This window comes from Notamacropus eugenii, chromosome 4 (genome assembly GCF_028372415.1).
Source record: "Notamacropus eugenii isolate mMacEug1 chromosome 4, mMacEug1.pri_v2, whole genome shotgun sequence".
Classification (NCBI taxonomy): Eukaryota; Metazoa; Chordata; class Mammalia; order Diprotodontia; family Macropodidae; genus Notamacropus; species Notamacropus eugenii.
Window position 1 is genome coordinate 125,201,359 of NC_092875.1, and position 27,887 is coordinate 125,229,245.

Genomic DNA, 27,887 nt, shown 5'->3' on the forward strand with positions numbered 1-27,887 from the left:
TTATTGATAAGGTCTTGCCTTCCATACTAGTTTCTCACTTCTATTTCAGTGGCCTTCTCCATTTTACCCCCCTTTTTAACTTTCCTCATTTTCTATCCTCCCTGCAAAACCAAACCAAAGAAATCAGCGAAAAGAAAACCCCAGAGAGTCACTAACATCATCTAATTCAACTTCATTTTGCAAATGGGGAAATTGGGCTTTCAAGAGTAGGAGTGGCTCCTGCTATATCACAGGACTGGTTAGTGGCTGATCTTGGTCTAGATCTGAGTCTTCTGACTTACAATCCTCTTCCTGCATTAGGATGCCATGCATGTGCTTTATAAGCATTTCACTGAGTGGTTACTTTTGTTTATAGGGTTACCTGTTTCCTATCTACATTGTTCACACAGACATCTTCTATAAATTTCTGGAAGATAAATACCAGCTCTTTTAAAGTGATTTATTCAGTCTAGCTGCACCAGATCTCAAATTGTATTATAAAGCAGCAATTATCAAAACCACTTGCTGCTGGTTAAGAAACAGAAGGGTAGACCAGTGAAATAGGCTAGGTACTCAACAAAAATAGTACTCTACTGTCTGATAAACCCAAGGACCCCAGGTTCTGGGATAAGAACTCACTATTTGACAAAAATTGGTGGGAAAACTGGATAACAGTGTGGTGGAAACTAGGCATAGACCAATGCCTGACACCATACACAAGAAAAAAGTTCAAATGGGTACATGATCTAGGTATAAAGACTGATACTACAAACAAATTAGTGGAGTAAGGAATAGTGTATTTATCAGATTTATGGAAAAGGAAAGAATTTTTGACTAAACAGGAGATAGAAAGCATTATGAAGTGCAAAATGGTAATTTTGATTACATTAAACTGAAAAGGTTTTGCACAGCCAAACCCAATGCAATCAAGATTAGGAGGGAAGCAGAAAACTGGGAAAGAATTTTTGCAACTAATGTCTGTGACAAAGGCCTCATTTCTAAAATATATACAGAACTAAGTCAAATGTACAAGAATATATCATTCCCCAATTGATAAATGGTCAAAGGATATGAACAGGCACTTTTCAGAGGAAGAAATTAAAACTATCTATAGTCATATGAAAAAATGCTCTAAATCACTATTGATTAGAGAGATGCAAATCAAAACAACTCTGAGATACCACATCACACCTATCAGATTGGCTAACATGACAAAACAAAAAGATGATAAATTTTGGAGAAGATGTGGGAGAGTTGGAACACTAATTTATTGTTGGTGGAGCTGTGAGCTGATCCAACCATTCTGGAGAGCAATTTGGAACTATGCCCAAAGAGCTACAAAAATGTGCATACCCGTTGACCCAGCAATACCACTTCTAGGACTGTATCCCAAGAGATTGTAAAAATGGGAAAGGGTCCCACATGTACAAAAATATTTATGGCAGCACTCTTTGTGGTGGTCAAAAACTGGAAATCAGGGGGATGTCCATCAATTGGGGAATGGCTGAATAAATTATGGTATATGAATGTAATGGAATACTATTGGGCTATAAGAAATGATGAACAGGAAGACTTCAGAGAGGCCTGGAAAGACTTATATGATCTGATACTGAGAGAAAGGAGCAGAACCAGGAGAACTTTGTACACAGCAACAACCACAGTGTGTGAGGATTTTTTCTGGTAGACTTGGAACTTCATTGTAATGCAAGGACTTAAAAAATTCCCAATGACCTTTTAAGGCAAAATCCCTTCCACATCCAGAGAAAGAACTATGGAATTGGACTGCAGAATGAAGCAGCCCGTTTTCTCTTGTGTTATGTTTTGTTTTGTTTTCATGGTTTCTTTATGTCCAAGTTTTTTGAGGGGTTTTTTTTTTTTTTGTGGGGGCAGGATGGGGATAGTAACTCCTCTACCTTTTTCGTCTGAAAGTTATAAAGCAAAACCAAGATAACAGGCATATTAAACAATTTTAAAATTTAAAAACACACACAAATGCAGGATGTGATTGCTAAGGATAATAATATTAACATACTGAGAAGAATCTAGTGAACACTAGGCATTATGCAAAGCTCATTAAAGCCTTTATGTCCATACATTTTTTTTAATATCATCATTTGTATTTCAACAGTTTCCCCAAGTTCATCCTCTTTTAAAGAAAGACTTGGCTGCTAGCCCAGGGTAATATCAAGTTACATGTAGGCATTTCTCTTCACTCTTCTCAGTCTTATTTCATCATATTCCCCTTGCCCAAGAATGGGAAGCAGTCTGATACAGTGGAAAGGGTCCTGAATCTGGAGTCAGAAGACCTACGTTTTAATTCTGGCTCTGTTACTTTCTACCAAAATGATCTTGAAGTGAATTATTATCTCTGGGCCTCAGTTTCTCATCTTTTGTAAAATAAAGAGTTAGACTAGATGGGTCCCTTACCAGGCTAAATCTGAAATTGACTAATGAGGGACAAAGTATTTATTACATATCTATTTTGTGGTAGGCACTGGGGATAAAAACACAAAAGTGAGACAGTCCTTGACCTCAGAGAGCTTACATTCTATTAAAGGGAAGGAGGTTTTAGTTTGGGAGCTCACAGAAATGGTGAACATAGAGAAAAAGCAGCATGGTGCAGGGGATCTTAACCTTTTTTTTTTTTTTTTTTTTTGGTATCATGGACTCCTGGGGTAGTCTGGTGATATCCAAGGATCCCTTCTCATAATCAGATTTTAAACATACTAATAAAATGCACAGGGCAGCTAGATAGTGCAGTGGATAGAGTGCTGGGCTTGGAGTCAAGAGGACCTGAGTTCAAATCCAGTCTCAGACATTTGCTAACTGTGTGACCCTGGGCAAGTCACTTAACCCTGTTTACCTTAGTTAGTTTCCTCAACTATAAAAGCAGCTAGAGAAGGAAATGGCAAACCACTCCAGGATCTTTGCCAAGAAAACTTCAAACAAGGTCACAAAGAGCTGAACAAGACTGAAATAACTGAATGACAAAAAAATTAAAATGCATAGGATTATACAGGAAATCAATCATATTGAAATAGTTATCAAAATGTTTTTAAAACAAGTTTACAGATCCCAGATTAAAAACCCTGGGGTAGAGGCAGAGGTCTGGATTATAGTTGGGACAGAACTAGGTTCAAATCCTGCCTCTGACACTGGCTATGTAGCAATGGGCAAGTCAAACTCACTTAACCTGTCCCAGCCTCAGCTTCCCCATATGTAAAGGGGCAATGATGATAACTATAATACCTCCCTCATCCACCTATTCCAAGGACCAGATGAGATAATCCAACAATACAAGTTAGGCAATTTTAACAACTTTAAAATTGTTATTTATTTTTACTGTACCCTTTATGCTCCAGAAAACAAAACAAAACACAACTGTACTACACTTCTCCTGCCTTTGTGCATGGGCACATTCATTCCTGAAAGAAAATCCTTCCTTTTGCTTCCTCAGCCCCATCTTTACTTACTGAAATCATTTCCTTCTTCCAAAGCCCAACTCAGGTGTCACTCCAGAAAACCTTCCAAATTCCCCTTTCCTTGAAAGTTTAGTATGATTCTATTTCTCTTCTCCCTTAGAGTTTTTAATTTCCTAATTAGTGTAGCCTAATTTCCTAATTTGTATCTATATCTCACTCTTCTTAAATATTATAAGCTCTGTGAGGGCAAGGATTATGCAATCTTTTTCCATTTTTGTATCCCCAGTGCCTAACGCAATCCCTTGCAGATGGTAGACTCTTAAAAATATTTGTTGAAGTAAATAATCACACATGACATTATATAATCTGAGCACTTTGACTGCCTTTGATATAGAAATCAGTTATTTGTAGTATGATCTTAATCTTCCTTATTTCACTTCCTCTTCTTAGTGAATCAGCTCACTTCCCTAGTCAAGGAAATTCATTTATTGGAGTTAGCCTTAAGGCTAATCTACATTAACTGTTGCATGTTAATAAGTCAACTTCCTCCTCTGTCTAAAAATAAACATTAAAGGGTTATTTCATTATGCTCTTGTGTCAAAAATTTCGTGTCCCTATTGAATAAACAAATTACTTTTCTTTTTTACAAAATTAAATATATGAGTATTCTAGGTGAACCAGAGAATAACTAGTTCATAAATTAGATTTCTTTTCATATTTCACAGAACACAGACTCTCAGAGTTAGAAGGGGTCTCAGAGGCCATACAGTCTAAACACTACCTGGCCATACAGTCCAAACACTACCTGAGCAAGAATCCCCTTCTTCAATTCATCTAACAATCAGTCATCAGGCCTCTGCCTGAAAATCCCCAGTAAGGGGGAGGCCCAATTCTTCTTGTCTGAGGCAATCCATTCCAATTTGGAAAACTGATTGTTAGGGGGTTTTCCCAAAATTTGTCTCTGTATGGTTCTACTTACTCTTCTCATTGTGCTATCTGGGTTGTAGGATCATAGTTCTCAGACTGGAAGAGGCCTCAGTAGCCATTAAATCCAAGTACTTAGTTTAGGCAGCTAGGTGATGCAGTTGGTAGGGCGCTGGGCTGGGAGTCAAGAAGACTGATCTTCTTGAGTTCAAATTGGCCTCAGACAATTACTAGCTGTATGACTTTGGGCGAGTCACTTAACCTTGTTTGCCTCAGTTTCCTCATCTGTAAAATGAGTTAGCGAAAGGAAATAGCAAACCACTCCAGTATCTTTGCCAAGAACAACCCAAGTGGAGTCATGAAGAATCAGACACAACTGAACAGCCTTCATTTTGCAGATGAAGGAACTGAAGTCCAGAAAGGTAAAGTAAGGTCACACAGCTTATAAGTAACAAAAGCAGAATTTAAATCCAGGTTTTCTGACTTGAAATCCAGTGTTCTTTCCCCACTGGCATGCTGCCTCAGGTCTAACTCTTCTTCCACATGACAGCTTTTTTCAGTTCTTGAAGACAGCTATTATGTATCCCCTGGACCTTCTCTAGGCTAAATATTCCCAATTCCTTTAGGCAATCTTCATATGGGATAGCCTTGAAGATCAATACCCTATCTAAAAGGTGTGGAATGAAAACCCCAGATGAGGTCTGATCAAGGCAGAGACTCTTCATGACCCCATTTGGGGTTTTCTTGGCAAAGACACTGGAGTGGTTTGTCATTTCCTTCTCTAGCTCATTTTACAGATGAGGAAACTAAGGCAAACAGCATTAAATGACTTGCCCAGGGTCATACAGCTAGTAAATGTGTGAGGCCAGCTTTGAACTCAGGAAAAGGAGTTTTTCTCACTTGAGGCCCAGCACTCTATCCACTGTGCCACCAAGTTGCCCCATTATTGAAGGCTAAGCCTCTCTAATTCAGCCCAAGAACTTTATATCATAGCATATTGCTGATTTACATTCATCTTGTGGTCCACTAACACTCCTAGATCTTTTTCAGACAAACTGTTCTCTAACCATGCTCCCTTATTTTGTCCTTGAGTTAAACAAACAAAGAAAAAAACTGACTTCATGAGTATAAGGCTTTACAGTTATCCCTATTAATTTGTTAAAACTAAATTCAGGTCACTTTTCTAACCCAGAGGTCAGCAAACTATGAGCTAAGGGTCAATTTCAGCCTGTCTGTTTTTGTATGGACATTTTAAAAATAAAAAAACTCTTTATTTTAAAATATGAAAACCATTTTTTTAACTATTCAAAAACAGTTAGTGGGCACTTGCCACTGTTTGCCAATCCCCTCCTCTAGCCTGTCATGATCTTTCTGCATTCTCAATTTGTCATCCAGTGACAGTTTTTCCTTTCAGTTTTGTGTCATCTCCAAGTTTAATAAGCATGCCATCTATGTAAAGCCACGTTATTAAAAATGTTAAACTGCACAGGGCCAACGCCAGATCTTTAAGGTACCCTACAGGAGAAAATTTTTAATTCTGACAAGCAATCATTAACAGCTACTCTTTGCTTTCAATCAGTTCAAAATCCACTTAATTATACTTGCATCTAGACCACAACTCTCTCTTTTATACAGATTTAGCATGACAGAATTTATTAAATGCTTTTCTGTATTTACTAAATAACATCTATATTGTTATCTTCCAGGTTAATCACTCATTCAGAGGAGGAAATAAGGTTATGTTGGCATGACATGGTCTTTGTGAAACCGTGGAGATTCTTTTTGATGTCCCAAGCCTGACTACCACTTCCTTGTTTCTGGATGTTTACTTTCTTTTTAATAGCATGTTCTAGAATTTTGCCAGGAATGTACTCAAACCCATTTTGGCCTGCAGAAAAACAAAACAAAACAAACTAACAACGAAATCTGAGATGTTTGTCCTTTTCCAGTCCCCTTACTTATTCACCATGATCCTTCAAGTAGCAGCCAGTCAACAAGCATTTATTCAGGCATGCAGGAATATATGCCAGGCACTATGCTAAGAGATGAGGATACAAAGAAAGGCCAAAACCATCCTTGCTCTCAAGTAGATCTCCTTCTAATGAGGGAAAGAACAGGTGTAAAACTAGGGAGGACAAAGTATAGACAGTATAGACATATATATATGGACAGTATAGACAGTACGGAAGTTAATCTCAGAGGGAAGGTACTAGTAGCTGGGTAGCCTTGGAAAGGCCTCCATTTACAGAAGGTGGGATTTGGCTGGGAATTGATTCATAAAGGAAACCAAGAGGTGGAAATGAAGGAGAGAATTCCAGGCATGGGAAGACCACCAAGGCAAAAACCTACAGGAGCTGGAATATTGTATACAAGTACGCCAATGCAGCTGGATTTTAGAGGTCAGGAAATAAGGTGTAAGAAGATTGGAAAGGTAGGAAGGGGCCAAGTTTGAAGGGCTTTCAATGGCAGAGAACTTTATATTTGATCCTGGAAGTAATGGGAAGTCATTGGAGTTTACTGAGTAGGGGACAGTGAGGGGAGTTGGATGTGTGACATCATCAGGAAAATGATTGCCACAATTCGCAGTCCAATCCACCAGGTTCTTCAGCATCCCAAGAGATGATTCATCTAGGTTAGATAACTAAAACTCTTCCAGAACAGCTAGATTATCTCTTACATATCTTGGGTATCAATTCCACTATTAGTCATTTTTTTCCTGTCCTTTCTAATCCAAAGATCATTCTCTTTGATGAAGATAATAGTAGTTTGTCTGTACACTCAACGTGGGATCATTTGGCTTCTGCTTAAAAGATTTCCAGGGAGGGGAACTCATTAACTCCCTAGATAGCCCATTCTCATTTCGAAAGGCTCTACTTGTTAGGAAAATTTTTCTTGCATTGGATCAAAGTCTATTTCTCTGAAATCTAAGCCTATTATTTCAGATACTGCCCTCTGAAGCATGTTATTATTAATAATAGGGAAAATGGTTAGCATTATCCTTGATTGTCTTATTATCATTATTATGGTTGCTGTACTGTTGTTACTGTTATTAGGATTATTAAATAGAAAAATGTGCCTGAAATCCCAAACTTCTCTCGTTTATGGGGTGAAATCCAGGAGCATCCAAAACTTCCATGTATGAACATTTATAATCAAGGCCAAGTTATCATTATCGTCCTTCATCTGAAATGAAGCCTTCATGCATTCACTTATTTGCTCAGTGAACTTTTTTAAAAAATTCACTGCCTGGTGCATATAGAAAGTTTCATTTCAATTAAACAAGCATTTGTTTGGCACTGATAATACAAAGGCAGTCATCCACACACTCCCAGGTGTCTTTTGGATCATCTCCAAACTACATGGCCTACTCTTCAGCCACCAGAAACTTAGATTTCATTCCTGGAATCAGCCTGGGCTCTGATAGGTGACCCTCTATTGCCCAAGTCCGGATTTCTGCTTCATTTCCTAACCTTCTCCAAATTATGCTGCCTCGGGAAACTCTTCACCCTTCTTTGAAGGTTTCTTTTAAGTGAAGTCTCCCTATACTTTTATGTAAGCTCCCTGAGGACAAGGGTTGTCTACCTTGCCTGTATTTGTGTCTCTAGCACTTACTGCCTAGATCACAGGATGGACTTATGTATGTAACTATATCTTTTTAGGTATATATGTATATATACACACATGTGTGTGCATATACACTATACACACATATGCAAATATGCATGTATGTGTGTATACAGACAGACAGATACATATAGATAAGTTTCAGTTATTTTTCAGTTGTATCCAACTCTGTGACCCCATTTGGGATATTCTTAGCAGAGACACTAGAGCAGTTTGCTATTTCCTCCTCCAGCTCTTTTTTACAGATGAGGAAACTGAGGCAAATGGAGTTAAGTGACTTGCCCAGGGTCACACAGCCTGGATTTTGGCAGTGTAGGGTTACCTATCAGAACTCAGGTTGGTTCCAGGAATGGAGTCTAAGTTTCTGGTGGGAACAGTGGGCTGAAGAGTAGGCCACAGAGTTGGGAGATAACCCAAAGGACACCTGGGCCTGTCTCGATGACTGCCTTTGTATTATCAGTGCCTAGCAAATGCTTGTTTAATTGAAATGAACTCAGGACGATGTCTTCCTGACTCCAGGTCCCATGCTCTATCCACTCTACCACCTAGCTCCCCCATATATGAACAAAGAAACAAATAAATAACATATGCATGTGTGTGTGTGCGCACACGCACGCGCACGCCTATCATTCTGTCTTCCTAGGAACTTATAACTTACTGGAGGAATACAACAGGTACAAAGTTGTTTTTTTTTACAATTAAGTATGGACCCATTTTAGGATGGAGAGACCACTAAGATCTGGGGGTGAGGTGAGTTAGTAAAGGTTTCATGAGGCATGTGAGATGTGCCACAGATTCCATTCAGTCATTCTTCCCTGTCATAGCACGCTAACCAGAATCAGGCAACATGTGGATGCTGATGCTGATTTCAATTTCCATGAATACAGCTGAATCAGATGCCACAAGAAACAATTTGAGCCAAAAGAGGAAGATGCTACATTACAAGGAAGGAAAAGACAAAAGGAACTGTTATAACTGGCAGCTTCTGAAATGTCTTAGAAGTATATTTGTTGTTGTTGTTCAGTCATTTTCAGTCATGTCCAACTCTTGTGACACCATTTGAGGTTTTCTTGACATAGATACTAGTTTGCCATTTCCTTCTCCAGCTCATTTTAGAGATGAGGAAACTAAGGCAAAAAGGGTCAAATAACTGTCTCAGGGTCACACAGCTAGTAAGTGTCTGATACTGGATTTGAACTCAGGTCTTCCTGACTCCAGGTCCAGTGCTCTATCCACTGTGCTACCTAACTGTTCCTTAGAAATACACTGGGGTTGCTTAGTATGTACATAGGCTCAAAGGACCTCACAGGTCTCATTTTGTAAATGAAGGAGTTTAACGCTCAAGGTCAAACAGGTAGGGAGACACAGAGGCTGAATGTGACTCCCTGTTCCCTGGCTCCAGAAGCAATGATTTTTCTTTTATGTCACACTGCTCAATGTGTGTACATCATAAGGTAACTTCAAAACTACATATCTATGATATATATATATATACATATATATGCACATACACACATACATATGTATACACACATATATATGTATGTATATGACTATGAGACAGAGAACAAGTATGTAAGGTTATCTATAGATTTCATTAAGTGAAAACTGAAACAGGAAGAAAACTATTGAGAAAGAGAAGCAAAGGAAACCATTATTTTGTCTGCAAAGGATGAAACTCACCTCTGAGAAGGTTTTGGGCTTTCTATGCTCTGGAGAGAATCATAATTCTCAGACATGGCCAATGTGTTGATTTGTTTTACTAAAAGATGTACATTTTTTACAAAGGAGGACTTGTACTCAGAGAGCAGGGGTGGAGGTGGTAACTTAGTAGGTAGTGATAGTTATGAAAAAAGCAGCATAACTAAAACAATATTTAAAATGCAGAAGAAAATTAAAAGTGTAGGAGACAAACAGATCAGCTGTGTAATAACCTTTTAAAATTTAACATATATAAAATATAGTTCTTTAATAAGTATATATGCAAGTTTCTTGAGTGTTTGTAGATGGTGCCTGTTTTAAGTTTGTAGTAAGTAAAAAAGAAAAATAAATATAAGAAAAATAAATGGAAGGAAGAAAGAAAGAAAGGAAGAAAGAGAAAGGAAGGAAGAACATATAAAAAGTAAAAGTCTTGGCTCTTCCACTTCCTATCTATATAACCTTAGCCAAGCATGGTATGATGGAAAGAGTCCTGGTTGAGAAATCAGAATAGATGGAATCAAATCCCACTTGTGACACTTAATACATATTCCTATAGGCTCACTGGGTCTCAGTTTCATATAAAATGACAACAACTTCCACAACAACAAACAGATTTTGTTATTGTCCATGTTCACCACTCAAAATCTGTGGGTATCCTAGGAAGCGATAATTCAACAACACTTCAGGAAATTAGATTTTTTTAAGGAAAAACCAAAAAGTCAAAATACTTAATCCAGCCTAAATGAAATGAAATTTTCATCCAAAGGCAGGATTCTGACTATATTTAGTGTTAGAAAGAGTGCTGGATTCAGTTCTAGGTGACAGTCATAGAACATTAACCAGCTGAACTGAATATAGACAAGAGTTATGAAAACGACAATGAGACTTTAACTTGTGTTTTATGAAAATCACTCAAAGGCTCTAAAGATGTTTGGTCAAGAAAAGGCAAAGATCTAGGGGGTGATGCAAGATGTTTTTAGTTTCTTTCCCCATAGCTTAAGTTTGTCACGAGGAAGCTGGGCTAGACTTTTCTTCTTTGCCAGGGGGAAATGGCTAAGAGAATACTGAAAAAAAACCAACTAAGTAGAAACTGAATCTAAAAATTAACACACATGTGTGTACATATATACACATATGTATCTATAGATTTTGATACATTATATGCGCATGCATACGTACAATAGTATCTGTGTGCATATGTATTTGTAAATATACATACATGTATATTTACACTTATTTATTTATTCGTGTATTTATTTATAGGCCGTAAGGTGGAACAGGAAAGGTGACAAGCTAATACATCCAAATGGAGGATTTGTAAGAATGTATAGTTAAGAGGTGAACAAGAAACAAAGTGCACAAACTGTAATCTGCACTGGAGTACTCTCTCTTGTTAGCGCACATACCAACACCAACATTATCACCTGCCCTGATTTTCAAAGATCTATGATCTCCTTCGTTGCTAATATGCCCACCACTTAGAAAGATTATAGATTAAAATCTCTGACATTGAGTAGATCTTCTCTAGTTTGAATGACCAAGAAATTCATAATCTGGGAGCCAACAGAACGATGAGACTCTCCAAACTTGTTCCTTGGCCAACAATAAGTCTATCACTCAACGCTGGTTCTATTTTCAATCTTAAAGTCATCACCTAGTTTATTTCTGAGCATAATGACCATTTTAAAGGATGATAGCTAAGGCTAAACTCATTTACACAAAGCTTGCTTTTAAGTTCAGCTGATAATTAATCAGTTAGATGATAAAGTACTTCGTTGACACAATTATCTCCAATTTACTTTGACTATTTCTTATGGCCTGATACCAGCAGGAGATCTTTAAAACCAAAAGGTTTAATTATCTTCCCAAACTCAGGAAGGATTAAAACAAACAAACAAACAAAAAAACAAACATAAGCTTATAATAATTAGTTTGAGGCTGGTGTTTTGGGCTCTCAGACTATATTATAGCATACAGTCCTAGCTTGGACAAGTTTCAAGCTGTGGGGCAAAACTGGGAAGGCTTTCTACAACTTTGTAAAGAGGTCCTTTATCTTACAGCTTTCTTCACTACTCAGCAATAAGTGTGGTGAATTCTCAGACTATGAGCTATCACTACATCCAGTTGGAAGTCCAAAAATAAAAGTTTTAAAAGCAAATTTAAGCATACTTTTTCAAATTTGCAACACTGCTCTCCTCCGTTAGCGCACATAATCAAGGGCTGGCCCATATAGGAAATTGTAACTAGTCTCTACAGGCCCAAAGTGAAATCACTATCATCTCTGTAGGGGACACCAGAAATTAGGTGAAAGCAGATGCAAGGAAAGGACAAAGAAGGAATTGCCTTTGAGTTCTATGAGTATTTCAAGGGGCTGCCTAGTATAATGGATACAGTTTTAACCTTGAAGGCAGAATGATATGGATTTAAACGCCACTCTCTACACTAGTTATGAGACAGGCAAGTCATTGAGCTTAATTCACTGCTTCAGTCTCCTCCTTTGTGAATGGGGAAGAGGAGAAGGGGAACCCTGTGGTGCCCCCCTCACAGGGCTGCTATGAAACCTGTCTTTATAAGCATGTGCAGCCTGCTGGGCTGACACATGTGGGAGAAGGGGAATAATAACACGGAATGGAAGGACCCTCCTCCTCAATTCAGAGCGTGTTCAGGCTTGTTTCCAGTCTGCTTACTACGTGAAGAAAAGAAGCCTTTCCATTAGTTGCTTAACCAGAACTGAGAACGTGTTCAAAAGGTACTCATCAGCCAAGGCATTTTTTCTTTGCTATCTGGTTGTCTGAGTAAGGAGGCAAGGGCTGCTACAAATGTCCTCTTGGGGAGATAGGTTCCACTGGGGTTGCTGCTGCCTTGTGGTTCATGAGTGCATGGTTTTGCTGTTGCTTCTTTCTCTGTGGTGAGAGAAAGGCAGGAGAACAAACCACCAGAGGTTGGGGAATGAGAGTCCAGAACAGTTTGTGGTCCACCAGCAAAGCCTCAGGACTCAGACCCAGCTGGACTGATCCCATATCTAGATCCTATCAGCTAGACTACATCCAGAAGCAACTTGGTGAACAACTTGGGACAAATGTTTTATAGAAACTGCTTTTAGTTTGAGCCCACTCTCCCCAGGAACTGAGGTGGTATTGGGAGATGTTTGTGCCTTCTGTTCCTACTATAACTTCTCAGTAACTGTCCCTTTGTAAAAGCTAATTGAACTTAATTGTTTAACTGAAACTAGAATGAAGATCACTAGCAACTGATTGAAAAGAATGAACTTGAATAGAGGCTTGAGCTCACAGCATTAGAGAATCACCCTTGACTTTTCAAGGGTACCTTTATAACTCTTTATAACAAGTAGCCTTGCTTTAGGACCTAACATGTCTATAAGAGTGAAAATGGTATTAGGGTCTTCTGAGAGTATATAGGCTCCAATCAAATAAGGCAATGCATGTAAAATGCTCTGCAAATTTTAAAATGTTATATAAATTCCGTTTATGACATTATTCAAATATATTTGATAATATAAATCTTACTGAGAAGCAGCATGGTACAGTAAATAGAAGGCTAGCTTTGGAGCTAGAAAGATCTGGGTTCAAGTCCTACATCTAACATATTAGTTATGTGACTATGGATAACTCATTTAAACCCAGTGCCTGGGGTGACTCACATCAGAATGAAAGCTCAATAACAGCAGGTACTGTATTTATTTTTGTTCTTTCTGTGTATCCCCAGAGCTTGGCACAGAGTCTGCACTCTGTGAGTTTAATAAGTTCATGTTGATTGATTATATAAATTATAAATAAACTGCTAATGTGCATCAGTGCTGGGATTTTTCCATACTGGGAGGTTCCCCACCCATGAATTAAATCGCAGGTCCAGATAAATTAAATAGATCTCGGTAAATGTTTATACTGACCCCAAAATAAAATGTATTCAGTATCTAAAACCTTGTTTTAGATTCATGCTTTTATTTATCCTTTAAAGCTTCAAAGACTCTTTTGAAGAACTAAAATTAACAAGTGCTTGCTTCTCATTAATTTGGTATTTTTCTCAGTTTAGTAAACAATGAATCTGTACTCCCTCCCCATCTCATTTTGTACAAGGCTGTAATTAACCAGGGATGTTTTCATTTTGCAACTCTAGCAACAAAGACAGACTTACCTCTCAGCACCCTCTGGATAAATGGATTTACTCACAATCTAGTTAATAATAGGGAGTCCCCACACTTACAGCAATCCCAATGTGCTGTTTCATCTAGGCCAAGCATTAAATGGGGGGAAACATCTCACTGAAGACTTTCTATCTCTTCTCTAATCTTCTGCTATTTTCCTTTGCTCCAAATACTTCTCTAAAGTGCCATTTTTCAATTCTATGTATTCTTATTGTTGCAAACATTGGCAATCTTCTCACACTTTCCCCTCCTCTTTCACCAACTTCAGAATCTCCCTCAAGTCTTGAATCAAACAAAGATTGCATAACTTAAAAAAAAAAAAGATGGGGGTTTTTGCAACGTTCTTACAGAAGGAATAAACTGAACTGAATAATCAGTACTTAGATTCAGACTATGTTGCAAATGGTGTCCAGTTTCAAAAGGAGCATTGGAAGATACTTAATGTCTTTTCTATGCCAAGTGTGGCCAAGTGAACAGTGTATCACTTCTGGTTAAGGACAAGTTTAGAAATCACTCTCTACAGTGTTACATGTGTTTATGGGCACAAAAAAAATTCTCTCCAGATTAGTTCAGAGGGTTTAAAGAATCATATGGAAAAAGGTAAAGCTTATAATGAAGACCCAATTATATAATAATAGCAATAATTAAAATCGTTTATATAATAGCACTTTAAAGTTTGCAAAGAGTTTTACAAAGATCTCATTTTGTCCTTGCAATAGTTCTGGGATATAGGTGCTTATTATCTGCATTTTACAGAAAGGAAACTGAGGCAGATAGAGAGGAAGTGATTTGTTCATGGCTATGCTACTAGTAAGTATCTGATGCAGCATTTGAACTCAAGTCTACCTGACTTCAGGTTCAACATTATACACTGAGCCAACTAGTTGCCTAGAGCTATAGAGAGGTAAAGGAAAGAGGACCAAGAAAAGACCACTAGATTGGTAGTCAACAAATGGATGCTAACCTTGTATGGAGATGTTTCAGGTCATTAATGAGGCCAGATGCTAGACAGTCAGGCTTCCAGAAGTAAATGGGAGGTGAGAAAATGTAATGAACAGAAACGAGATTTCCAAGGAATTTGGCAGCAAAAGGGAAGGCAGAAGGTTATTGTTTGAGGTAAAGGCAGACTAAAGTGAAAATACTGAGGCTTTTGTAAACCATCCATTTGTCCCACTTGCTTCTGAACGGAAGATAGAGTAGACAAGGGATGCATTAATTAATATCTTTCTTACAAAGTGAAGCTAATTCTTGGTTGTTTGTTTATATTTGTTTACCCCAGTCTTAGCACAGAATCTGGTTGTAGTTTGTGATTAATGAATGCCTAAGCACTTTAAAGTTTACAAAGCTCTTTCCTTACAATAGGTGTGCTTAGAACTAAGAGCAAAGAATCTTGAAGTCAGAAGACCTGAGTAATATAATATTGGTACCGGAAGCTTACTAGCTGTGTGACTGGACCTATTTAGTTTTTCTTGGAAACAGCCAAAAAGCTATTTAGAACCAAATCTGACAAATAGAAAAATCAAGAAGATATTGAAGTTTGGGAATTCTGACTCCCAATTAGCAAAATTAGCACTTTAGTATTTACAAAGCATTTTATATGCATTATCTCATGTGGTAATGCCCACAATGTCTGTTAAAAAGTATCTATATGTCTTATCTGAGAGTCTAGGAATATTAGCAATGCTTCCACCACAGAAGTAAAGTGCTCTAGAAACCTTAAAAGCAGAAGAGAACTACTATTATTATTAATGACTGTAGCCCAAGAATTTTTATTCCCATTTTAGAGATGAAGAAACAGACTCAGAGAAATCAGAGACTTCTATACAGTCACAAGGCTCACTGCAGTCTTTAAGCTTTTGGCAGAGCTACTCTGCGATTTCTTCCAGTTGCCAAGATCACACTAGAAATTAGGTCCTGTAGGACTGACCTGGGAGTCCAATTTTCTCATCTATAAAATGAAAAGGTAGGGTGAGATATCTCTATAGCCCTTTTTAGCTTAAAATCCTCTGACTGCCATGCATAAATGAAGGCTAACCCACAGAGTTATCTGAAATGAAATGCTTTCGAATCCTGACCGATAAGGATGGCCTGTGGGTTGAAAAATAAAAATCGGCCTTCTTAGGAATTTAGGCTTTCTGATAGATTCCTCAAAATGTGAATCCCAGAGATCAAAGGAACATAGCTCTAGAGCTAGAAGAGACTTTAGAGGCCATCTAGTTCAAACTCTCCATTTTATAGTTAAGGAAACAGTTATTTTATGCCTAAATCTCTAGCTTTTCCTTCTGCTGCTGTGAGAAGGAAGCAGTCCAAGAAGCCAGGCCCTCCTGCAGCTGCTAGCCAGGACATCTGTAACAGTCAGAGCAGAAGCAAGAGGGATAAACCAACCCATCCTACAAGTCACATTCCATAGAGTTCCTCATTTAAAAACCCAGGATTCTTCTTTCTAGGTAGTAATGCTTTGAACCTAGAAATTAGGGTGATCAGATCCAAACATAAACTAAAGAGGAAGGAAAAGCCCTTTGCTCTGTTTTGAGACACTTTCCCACTTGTGAACAAGCTCCAAGAGATAATACAAAGAAAAGGCAATGTATACAATATGAACAAGAATGCAGTTAGTTTCGGGAAAACTTCAGCCAGGAACTACAGTTTCACAAAGAACTAATAATAACACAAAGCAAATGACAAGAGAAAAAGAACCAAAACAAACACAGAGAACAAGGCAAACAAATTAAGAGACATTATGATGGTGTGGAATGAGGAGTAACCAGGAGTCAGAAGAACTGGATTCTGACGCTGATGCATATTCATTGTGGGATCACAGGCAGGTCACACAGTGTCTCTCCACCTCATTTTCATCATCAGTTAAGTTGGGGTAAGGATCCTTGCCCTGTGTATTCCACAGCCTAGCAGAGTACACTACAGGGTAATGATTATAGGGACTAGAGCAGTTTAAGAAATTAGGAAGATCTAAGATAGAGAGACAGACAGACAGAGTGTTAGCCAGAGAAAGAGACAGAGAGAGAAACAGACACAAATAGAGAGACAGAATTCAACATGGTTGAAATAAATTGAGTAAAGATTGATACCTCATATCCACTCTGTGAGAAAGGCACTGAGATTCTCCAAGAAATGAAGTATCAATCTCCACTCAGCTGTCTTCAAGTATCTTTGTGCTCTCTCTCTCCCTTTCATCTCCCCCTCCAGCCCCATTCCTCTAATTTCTTAAACTGGCCTAATCAACGTCACCATTACTCTGCAGTTAACTGATCCCTTTTAAATTGGTCCTAAAGCATGGAAATGTCCGTGCCTTTTGGTTCAGTTGAGACAAGGTTTTGAGCTTCTGTTTCCTTATCTGTAAAATGGAGATAATATTTGCTGTACCCACCTCACCAAGTTGTTGCGAGACTCATGTGAGGTAATGCATATAAAATGCTTTGAAAATTCTAAAGTACTAAATAAATGTCAGTTATTATTATCATGAGAAATAAGAGTAACAACCCTTCACTTGGCCAGTCCATACCCTCAAGCTATTGTTTTATGCTCCCATTCTTTCACTGCCAAATATGGAGGGGGGACTGACACTTGTTGCTTCTACTTCCTCATTTTCCCCTCCCTTCTCAAATTATCTGAGCAATCTGGCTTCCAATGGTCGCTGAAACTTTTCTCTCAGTCTCATAATGGGCTTTCTTCAATCACAGGATCATATATTTAGAACTAGAAAGGACCTCAGAAACCATTTCTCATTTAATAATTCAGGAACCCAAAGAAAAGACAGGGGTGCCCATAGTCACTCTGACAGCAAATGACAGAGGTGGGATGGTAATCCAGGTCATCTTATGACGCAGCCATTGGTTCATCCTGTATAGCAAGTAACTTTTCTATCAACAACCGAGCTTGGTTTTGACTCCAAGGAACATCATGTCCCTACACCAGGTTACTCCCTTTGACCCTCCACTTTTCAGCGTCTTTTTGGATATCGTCTTCCCCATTAGATTCTAAACTCCTTGAGTGCAGGGACTGCCTTTTTTTTTTTTAATTTGTATCCCTAGCACTTAGCACAGTACCTGGCACATAGTAGACAATTAATAAATCTTCACTGACTTGAATTTAATTTGTGCATGCTGCTTCTTGAACTCTCTAAAGCTTTTGACACTGTTGACCATTCCCTCATCTAAGATATTCTGCTCTCTTGGGGTTTTTATGACAGCAGGCTGTAATGAAATGGGAAGATCTTTCCTGCCCATTAATAGGCCTTTGTGACTGGCTTTGAGTTCTGGCCCAGCTGACTGCTGTGATGGAGCCTGAGTCACACGAAGCCCATGGTAGGAAGAGCTTGCCAAACTGGTGGAGCAGGAAGTAAGAGTGAGGGAGAGCTGAGAGAGAGTGAGGCAGAGCAGGTAGCTCCAGTGAGAGAGGGAGGAATTTTGCCTAGGGAAGCTTGTTTGTGGGGAGGCCTAACAGAGAGAAGGCTTGGAGATGTCACTTCTTTGTTACCATGGTGAAACTGCCTTTCTGGTATCTGAATAAATATTTTGGTTTTGCCTTTGAGAAAGAGAGTTATTTATATTTTGCAAATTTACCCTGGAAATACACATGCATATTCATAGCAGCTGCTATGGATATTGCATTGTTGTTACATAGGCTCTCTTGTTTCTTCACTTTCCTATCTCACCATTTTTTTTTGCAGTCTCCTTGGCTGGATGAACATCATGACTTCTCCTGCCTTCTTGGTCTCCTTTCCTGGAACAATAGCCACACACTACATTTACGTAAATGTACCCCCACTGCTCTGTTCTGAGCTTTCTCTTTTCTCCACTTTCTCATCAGTTCCCATGGGCTTAGGCAATGCCCATATCTACCTATCCTCCCCATTTCTCTATCTCAAACTTTAATCCTATCTCACCAATTGCCTCTCGAATACTTCTCCCTGGTTGCATAGGCACAGGTGAGGGTCAAAATTGAGATACCAAGTCCAAAGGATCAAGCAAGAAATCAGCTAACAAGTCATGAAATTGAGAGGCTAGAGGGAGGAGGTGCTAGCCTAGGTAGAAACAGGATCAAAACCAGAAAATTATGGCCAAAAAAGTCTGGTATGTCTGTTGGCTAAATAGTTTAGTACTAGGCAAATAACATGGGGTTGAGCTGTAAAAAGGATTATATCTCAATTTGTGGCAGTGTTTGTTTCTGGGCATGTGCATATTCATCTATATCTAGGTCAATACATTTTCCCCTACTTTCCATACTGAAGAGCTCAGGTACTTTCTGCACTTAACTATTATGTAGAGTCTATAGAGTCCATGTAGTGACATTCACACATTTAGATTCCAAATGTTTTCATTAGGAAGAGATATTGTGCATTTTTGCCAAGCCCTGTGATCACTGACTGAAAAACAATAACATAGAGATCACTGAGGGAGTGGAATATGTGATGGTTCTTGTGGGAGCAATGGGGATGTTCTATTTTGATCAGTTATTTCAGTTGCTTCTGACTCCTCAAGAACACCATTTGGGGTTTTCTTGGCAAAGATACTACAGTAGTTTGCCATTTCCTTCTCTAACTCACTTTACAGATGAGGAAGCTGTGGCAAACAGGGGTTAAGTGACTTGTCTAGGATCCACTGAGCCACCTAATTGCTTATTCTGTCTTGATCAGAAAGCAGGAAGTAGGATCCTACTAGAGACAAGCACACTGTCAGCAACAAGAAAACAACAGCTGATAGAAAAAAATAAATTCGTAATAAAGTATAATAATAGCTTGGCTATATTATAAAATATATTATATATCATCCATATATAATATTATATATTATAATATATGCTCTGATTTGAGATTGTGCCTCAAACACTTGCTAGCTGTGTGACCCTAATCAAGTCACCTGACACCTGTGTGCCTCAATTTCTTCCTCTGTAAAATAAGGAATGACTTGTGTAGGGTTACACAGCCCAATCCTGTGTATCAGAAGAAAGTTTCAGATAATTCTGAAGCCAGTTTAATTATCTACTATATTTTGCTACCTCCCAATAAATTCTATTCTCAGAGTCAAGGAGAGCATGCCATTTTGGGCAGAATTTCTATTCCAACTCTAGGAATCCAGAACAATAATGGAAAGAGTTTTGGCAGAAATGACCAGACTGAAGATCTATGAGTAGATTGTTATAGCAAAACCCCCATGTTTTGATAGCCATTAATTGAGAAAAACAATTTGCAACAGCAAGCTCTTATTTTTAATGGAAATTTGAAATTTCATCTTTTTTCTTTTGCTTTTTAGAAATTTGCTAACACTATTTAATTATATGACATATAATTGAAATAATAGTTTTTATTAAGAATCTTCCTAAATCCATTTCCTTTTTATTGCAAGGAGAAAAGCAAGTGAGTCTGTTTGCTCATACTAAAAAGGCCAGCTAATTAATGGTTCCATAGAAAACATACAGAATGCACTGAACATTGCGGAGTACAAAAATTAGCCTTTGTTGTTGTTGAGTTGCATCCAACTCTCCATGATCCCATTTGGGGTTCTTGGCAAAAATCCTGGTGTGGTTTGCCATGTCCTTCTCCAGCTCATTTTATAGATGAGGAAACTGAGGCAAGTGGCTTATCCAGGGTCACACAGCTAGTAAGTGTCTGAGGCCAGATTTGAGCTCATGAAGTTGAGTCTTCCTGAGTTCAGGTCTGGCACTCTACCCACTATAGCACCCAGCTGCCCCCCAAATCACCCCATCACTTTTTAAAATGGCTTTCTGGCCAACTGTATCATCAAGAATAAAGGATTTCTGAAGTAACCTACTTTTCATACAGTCTCTGTCCTCTCATGAATACTTTCACTTCATTATCCAAAGGGAAGGTGCCATCATCTTTCCTGAAGCGGTAGAAGAGTTTGACATCCTTGAATTCCTTATGCTCATCACACACTGCAAGACAATATACATGCAAAGTAAATTCAGTAGAAAAGGCTGATATATTCCTGTTATGAAATGATCATTATTCTATTTGTGTAATAAAAATATTCCACTCCCCACAATTATGAGTGAATCGTACATACATTAAAATCCTAAGGTTATCTTCAGGAGAGAGTCCATACATACTGGTTGCTACTTACTAGCTGTGAGACTATAGGTAAATTATGTACCCTTCTCTGACACTCTGACAATCAGGTTTTCCAGCTTCCATAATTCAATTCTCTAGACATAACACAAAGCAGAAAACTGAGTAATTATGCAGTCATCTGTTGAGTATACAGCATGAGACTGAATAATGAAAGGCAAAAAAAAAAAAGGAATTGTCTATGGAGGATAACAAGGGCTGGTAAAAGATTAGTACTTGAAAGAACAAAGTACTTGTTTAAATTAGGGCTGTATGTGTGTGTTTGGTGTAATTCTGTTCAATTCAATGCACCTTTATGAAGTGGTTACTATGGACATGTCTAAGGTTTGGTTTCACAGTTGTTGAAGTCCTTTTTCAGTTGTGTCCAAATCTTTGTGACTCCATTTAGAGTTTCTTGGCAAAGATACTGGAATGGTTTGCCATTTCCTTCTCCAGCTCATTTTCCAGATGAGGAAACTGAGGTAAACAGGGTGAAGTGAGTTGCCCAAGGTCACAGAGCTAGTAAGTTTCTGAGGCCAGATTTGAACACAGGAGAGGAATCTTTCTAACTGGCTCCAGGCCTGGTGCTCCATCTATGCCACCTAGCTGCCCCAAGGTATCTGTGCATTTATTATAGTCTGTGAAATAAGTTCTGGGAGACTACATAAGCCTTTAAAATATGAAATTTACAAAGCATTGGGAGAACAACAGATCACTTATTTCCATTTCCTCTGAAAAGAGGATAAGGGGACTCAAAAACTGAAAAAACATTTCAAGGAAATAGCTTGAAATAGAAACTTCTAACACATTATTTTGTCAACTAAAGATGAATATGAAATATTCTGATTTTTTTTCTTCTTCAAGATTGGGAATGATGTTCTCCACTCAAACTGACCTGTTGATTTAATATTTATACAACTGAAATGTTAAAATCTGACTCACCATGATGAATAATACCTCGGTCTGCCAATTTTTGCATTAATTTAATAGCTGTCTCTCTATCAGAAGCTTCTTTTCGATCAATCAACCAGTCAATTAGCTCTTTGGCCACAAAACAATTTGGATATGTCTTGAGGTGGTGTCTTCGATCTTTAATTACTTTTTCTTCATGTAGCCTGAGCCTGGAAAAAAAATAACAATCATGTTATAACTGGATTTTGGAGATAACACAGTAGAAAAAAATTTTTAATAGTTCAATTAATCCAGATCTGCCATTAGGATGGAAGTCCCATCTCTGGGAAGATAGTTCCTGAATCTCCATATTTACACCTCACACTCCTCTTGAGATTCAGTCCTCCATTAGTGATTGCTTTCTAGACATCTGCATGACATCTAGGTATTTTAAACATAATGTGTTCATAATAGAAATTAATATCTTTCCCCTTAACCCCACCTCTTCTTTTTTCAATTTATCTCCTTTGGAGAGTACCATATCTTTCTGGGTTACCCAGATTTGCAATCCAGCACCTGTCAATTCATGGCTGTCCCTCACGCTCATGTCAAATATTTGCCAGGTCTCGTAAACATGCCTTATATTCATAAACTCTCCATTCTGATAAGCACTATCCTAGTTCAAGGTCTCATCACCTCTCAAATGATTACTGCAGTGGCCTCCTAACTGTTCTCCCCTTCTCCAGTCTATATTCCACATAGCTCTCAATTGATATTCCTTAAAGCACAGATCTAACCATGTCACTCCACTGCTCAAGTAGCTTTAGTGGCTCCCTACTGATTTTAGGATAAAATCTAAAATAAAATAAAAAACAATCCTTTTTTCTACATTTAAATTTTTCTTATTCTAAATCCAACTCATCTTTCCAAGATGATTTCACATCACTGTTCTTGTTCACTATGCTCCTGCCAAGCTGGACTACTTGTTCTCCATACACACCATTCCATCTCCAATATGAATGTCATTGCACAGGCTGCCTCTCAAGGCTCTGCTCAAGTGCCACCTCTTACAATAGGCTTTTCCTGGTTTTTTAGCTGACATTACTCCTCCCATCAGTGTAATAGCAAGCACCTTAGCACATCCAGGATGGTCTCCTAGCACAGGTCCTTTGATCTGCTTTATAAAGGAAAGACAACTTTTAAAGGGGTCAACAGTTCTCCTTTAATTAAACATGTATAAGTCATTCACTAGTGCAGGGGGAAGGTTAAAACCCTGAACATGGAGAAAATACAAAGAGAGAAAATATAAGCAGAGAAATTAGCACAATGATCAATAAACGGGGCTCCAACTATCTGAGGAGTGGGAGGAGGGGACTCTTAACAAATGCTTACTCAGAATCCCATCCAGGTATCAAAAAGTCCTTCTCATAAGTGAAACTCCCAAAGTAAAATACCAACTTCCCAGTATATACAGTTTTCAACTAGTAGTCTCAGAGTCAAAAAGCATCACAACTCATGTGACTCAGCACAGCTGTGAACTACAAGGGTTCAAAGGAGATTGAGCCTTCAGATGTTTGCAATTTAGCCTGAGTCTGGGAAACTGAACTCCAAAAAGAAAAAAAAAACAGAAAAAAAATCTCACTTTGCTTGCTCTTACAACCACTCAACAAAAAATCAATTTATATTCATCAGTAAAATGCTTCTTCAGTTGAACTGAATTGAATGAGAGCAATACGTCCCAGAACCCTAAAGTCACTGCATATTTTTAGGGATGGCACCAAAAAGCTCATTAGATCATAGCTCCATAGTTAAAGTCAGTCATCTCTGACCCTCTCATTTTACAGATGAGGAAACTGAAGCCAAGGAAGTTAAGTGACTTACCCAAGGTAACATGGACAGTAAATATTAGAGACAGGATTTGAACCCAGGTCCTCTGTGGATAGAGTGCTGGACCTGGAATCAGGAAGACTCACCTTCCTGAGTTCAAATCTGGCCTCAGAAACTTATTGGTTCTGTTATTCTGATCAAGTCACTTCACCTTGTTTGCCTCAGTTTCCTCATCTGTAAAATGAGCTAGAGAAGAAAATGGCAAACCACTCCAATATCTTTGCCAAAAAAACCCCAAACAGCTTCTGAAAGAGTTGGATACAACTGAAAACAAGTGAACAACAAAAATAACAAAAAACCATCTGTTTCCAAAGCTCATATTTTTTCAGTTATTTTCTTATGGCACCAACCATCCAGGCTTAACACTTTAGGCATATCTGATTAACAGCAATAATAATAATCACTGGTATTTATATAGCACCCATTATATGCCTGCACTTTGCTAAGCAGTTTACAAATGTTCTTTCCTTTAATTCTCACAGCAACCCTGATGGGTGCTATTATTACCCTCATTTTACAGTTAAGAAAACTGAGGCAAAGAGGTTAAATGATTTGCCTAAGGTCATACAGCTACTAAGGAAGGCTGGAGACTCCGGAGGCCTAGTGCTCTATCAACTGCACCACCTAACTGCCTCTCCTATCCTATAGGCAATTGGGTGTTAATATTCTATATATTCTATCTTGGCAATATTGTAGTAGAACCTTTAATGGACTTTTAGCTCAATGAGAGTCAACAGAGTGGCTGTGATCTTAGGTTGCATTAAGAGAGGCAGAATTTTGAGAGGAAGCTGGCAGTCATCCCTCTGTTCTCCAGACTATGTCTGGACAACTGGGTTCATTTCTGGGCACTAGAGTTTAAGGAGGATATTGAGAAACTAGAAAGGGAGGGCAACTAGGGTATGGTGAAGGGCACTGAGTTCATATCACATGGGCACAGTGTGAAGGAGCTGGGCATAGAGAGCCTGCAGAGGAAAAGAATTGGGAGGATGCAATCATCGTCTTTAAGTTGGAAGGGCAGATCTATGGAGAATGGATGGGATTTGTCCAGCATGGCTCTTGGGAGCAGAACCAGAACCAATGGATAGAAGTTAAAAAGAGCCAAACTTGGGCTTGATATCAGGAGATAGGTAGGACAGGCTCCCTGGGAAGTGATTCATTGGAGGTCTTCAAGCAGAGGCAAAAGATTAATGCATATAATTTTTAGCAAGGATGTATGCAAACTGGTGTATTGTTAATGTATTTTTTGCTTAATTTCAAGATCTTTCCCATCCATTAATAGGCCCATGTGACCTGCTTAAATCACATGGAAGACTAAGTCACATGTGGTAGGAGGAGCTTGCTGAATGGATGGAACAAGAAGGGGTGGAACAGGAAGAGGCGGAGCTGGAGCAGGGCTGAGAGGAACTTGATCAGACTGATCAGATCTGAGAGAGGGAAAGGAAGCAGGCAGCTGACTGTGAGTGAGAGAAGGTCATTTTGCATAGGGGAGCCTGTTTGTGGGAAAGCCTGATAATACGTATAGACTTCTTGGATACTATGATGCATTTATTTGTTGCTATGATGGATTCGGTTTTCTGGTGTCTGAATAAATGTCTTGGTTCTGTCTTCCACGTGGAGAGTTTGCTATATTTTGCAATTCAGAATTGTTCTGGCAGATTCATAGCCATTGTAGGTGCTGTGAATATTGCCTTGGTGATACAACTGGGCAGCTAGTCAGCAAGACCTGAATTCAAATCCACCCCCAAACCCTTATTAGTCATTTAATCTCTATTTGCCTCAGGTTTCTCAAATGTAAAATGGTGATAATAACAGCACCTAATTGGCAGGGTTGTTGTCAATATCAAATGAGATAATATTTGTAAAGTACTTAGAGTAGTGCCTGAACTACTATATAGTGACTCCACTTAAATGCTTTCTCTCCTCCCCTCCTCACCAAAGTGCTTTGCAGACTTTGATGAGTTATATAAATGTCATCTTCTTTCTTATTTCACTAGTCTACAGTACCATTGTTTAACCTGCTTTCCATGTTTAAGACCTTGGAGCTATCTTTGACACCCCCTTCTCTCTCACTTCTCATGTCCAGTTAAGTTACCAAACCCTGTCAGTTCTACCTTTGCTGCACCACTCTCATCTGTCCCAACTTCTTGATTGCCACTGCTACTACCCTTATCCAGGCCCTCATTCTGACCCACTTGTGTTATTCCTAAAGACTCCCAACAGGTTTTTCCACCACTGCTCATTCTTTCTCTCTCTCTCTTTCTCTCTCCCTCTTTCTATCTCTTTCTGTCTATCTCTGTCTGTCTCCCTTTCTCTCTCTTTTTCACTCCCTTTTTCTCTCTGTCTCTGTGTCTCTCTGTCTCTTTCTCCATCTCTCTCTCTCTCCTCTCCTGTCTCTGTCTCTCTTCAATCTCTCCTTCATATCACTTCACATCACAAAATAATCCTCCTTTTGAATAAAAATGACCATATAATTCATGCCTCTGCTCAAAAATTTTCTGTGGCTCTCTATTGCCTACCAAGTAAGGTTTAAATGTCACTACCTAGCATTCAAAACCATCTGAAATATGGAACCACCAATACCTTTCCAGCCTTATTTCATATTTCTCTCTTAAATGAATTCCATGCCATAGCCATGACATGAATGTTTTTCTGTCTCCTTGGTTTTGCTCACCTTGTTCACAATGCTTAGAAATCCTCCCTCCCTATCTTCACCTCTGAAATCCCAATATATCTTTAAGGATCAACTCAAATGCCATCTCCTTTGTAAAGGCTTCCTTGATTTCCCATGTCAGTAATGACCTTTCCCCTCAGACCTCACATAATACCTTTTTTTTTACAATCCTCTAAAGTCAGTCAACAAGCATATATAAAGTTCTAACTTCATTTAACATGTAATATTGGGTAGCCTAATTTTCTATATGTATTTTATCTCCTGAGCAGAATGCAAACTCCATCAGGACAGTAACCTTGTCTATACTTTGTACCTTCCCTCCACCAGCAGAATACCCTGTATGTTCACAGTGGGCAATTTGCATTTGTTGAAGGTGGGGCTCCTGTGATACCTCAATCCTCGCCTAGGACAGCCCTCGGCATACAACAGGAATTCAGTGGATGTTTGTTGAATTTAATTATGATATTCAGGGATATGCAAACTGGCAAGAACAAAGAATCCCTGCCCATCCTTAACCCTTCACATCTAAAGCTGCAAAAAATTTTGTCTGACGTGCTTTGGAGAAAACCCATTCAAGTCAACAAACCTTTATTAAGCATCTATTCAATTTAGCAAGAATGTAGGGACATGGACATGGAGTCAGGAAGACTTGGGTTCAAATCCTGTTTCCAATACACACTACCTGTGTGACCTCTGACAAGTCATTTATCTATATTACCTCAGGCAGTTCCCTAGGATTTGACTACAAGATACAAGGGCCTTTGGTGGAGAGAGTTACCATACCAGGAGTTCCCTACACTAACAAGATACAAGACAGGATGAGAGTTCATTAGCAATGCAGAGGGATGAGAAAAATTGGTTACACTGGAACATTGGCTCTTGAGCCAGAGGCCTAAATTCCTATATTATCTGTGTGACCTTAGCCAAGTAACTTCATCTTCCTTAGACTCAGTTTCCTCATCTGTAAAATGAGAAGAGGTGGAAGATGAATGAGATGGTCTCTGAGATCACTTTCAGTTTTAGATCTAGGATCCCCAAAGGTCTCCCCACTCTGCCTCACCCCTACCCTTGTCATCTCTGCATTGTGCTGCAGAGAATGATGACAAATTCAAGAAAGATCTTTTCCACAGTAGGTTACCTGCATGCTTCCACATTTTTGTGTTTGTTTTGAGGACCCAGGTCTCCCTATCTCATCCAGACTGGAAGTGCAATGGCCACTCATGGTCCCGATCCCACTGCTGATTAGCACAGAAGCTCTGACCTTCACTTCTGACCTAGGCTGGTTCCCCCCTCCTTAGGCAGCCTGACAGCTCCAACTCCCCCACCCTGTGGGACCCACTGCTGGTGCTGGACTTGTTCTAGACACCCATTTGGCTTAGTCCACTGCACCTCAAAACTTCTAAGCTCAAATGATCCACCATCCTTGACCTCCCCAGTAGGAGGGATACAGGCATGTTCCACCATGTTCAACACTGCTACATCTTTATAGGAACAAAGGAAGGAAAATGAAAAGTCAGGAAGGAAGGAAGAGGGATTAGT

At 38.8% G+C, this 27,887-nt stretch overlaps 1 protein-coding gene across 1 annotated transcript in view; it reads right to left on the reverse strand.

Moving 5' to 3' along the window:
* Positions 1-27,887, reverse strand: part of DEPTOR (DEP domain containing MTOR interacting protein) — a 205,255-nt gene that overhangs the window by 100,025 nt on the left and 77,343 nt on the right. The window contains exons 2-3 of the mRNA XM_072603198.1: positions 21,842-22,020; positions 20,604-20,727 (exon numbers count right to left, since the gene is read on the reverse strand). Of these exons, the coding sequence (XP_072459299.1) occupies positions 20,604-20,727; positions 21,842-22,020 (303 nt within the window). The remainder of the gene's footprint in view (positions 1-20,603; positions 20,728-21,841; positions 22,021-27,887) is intronic.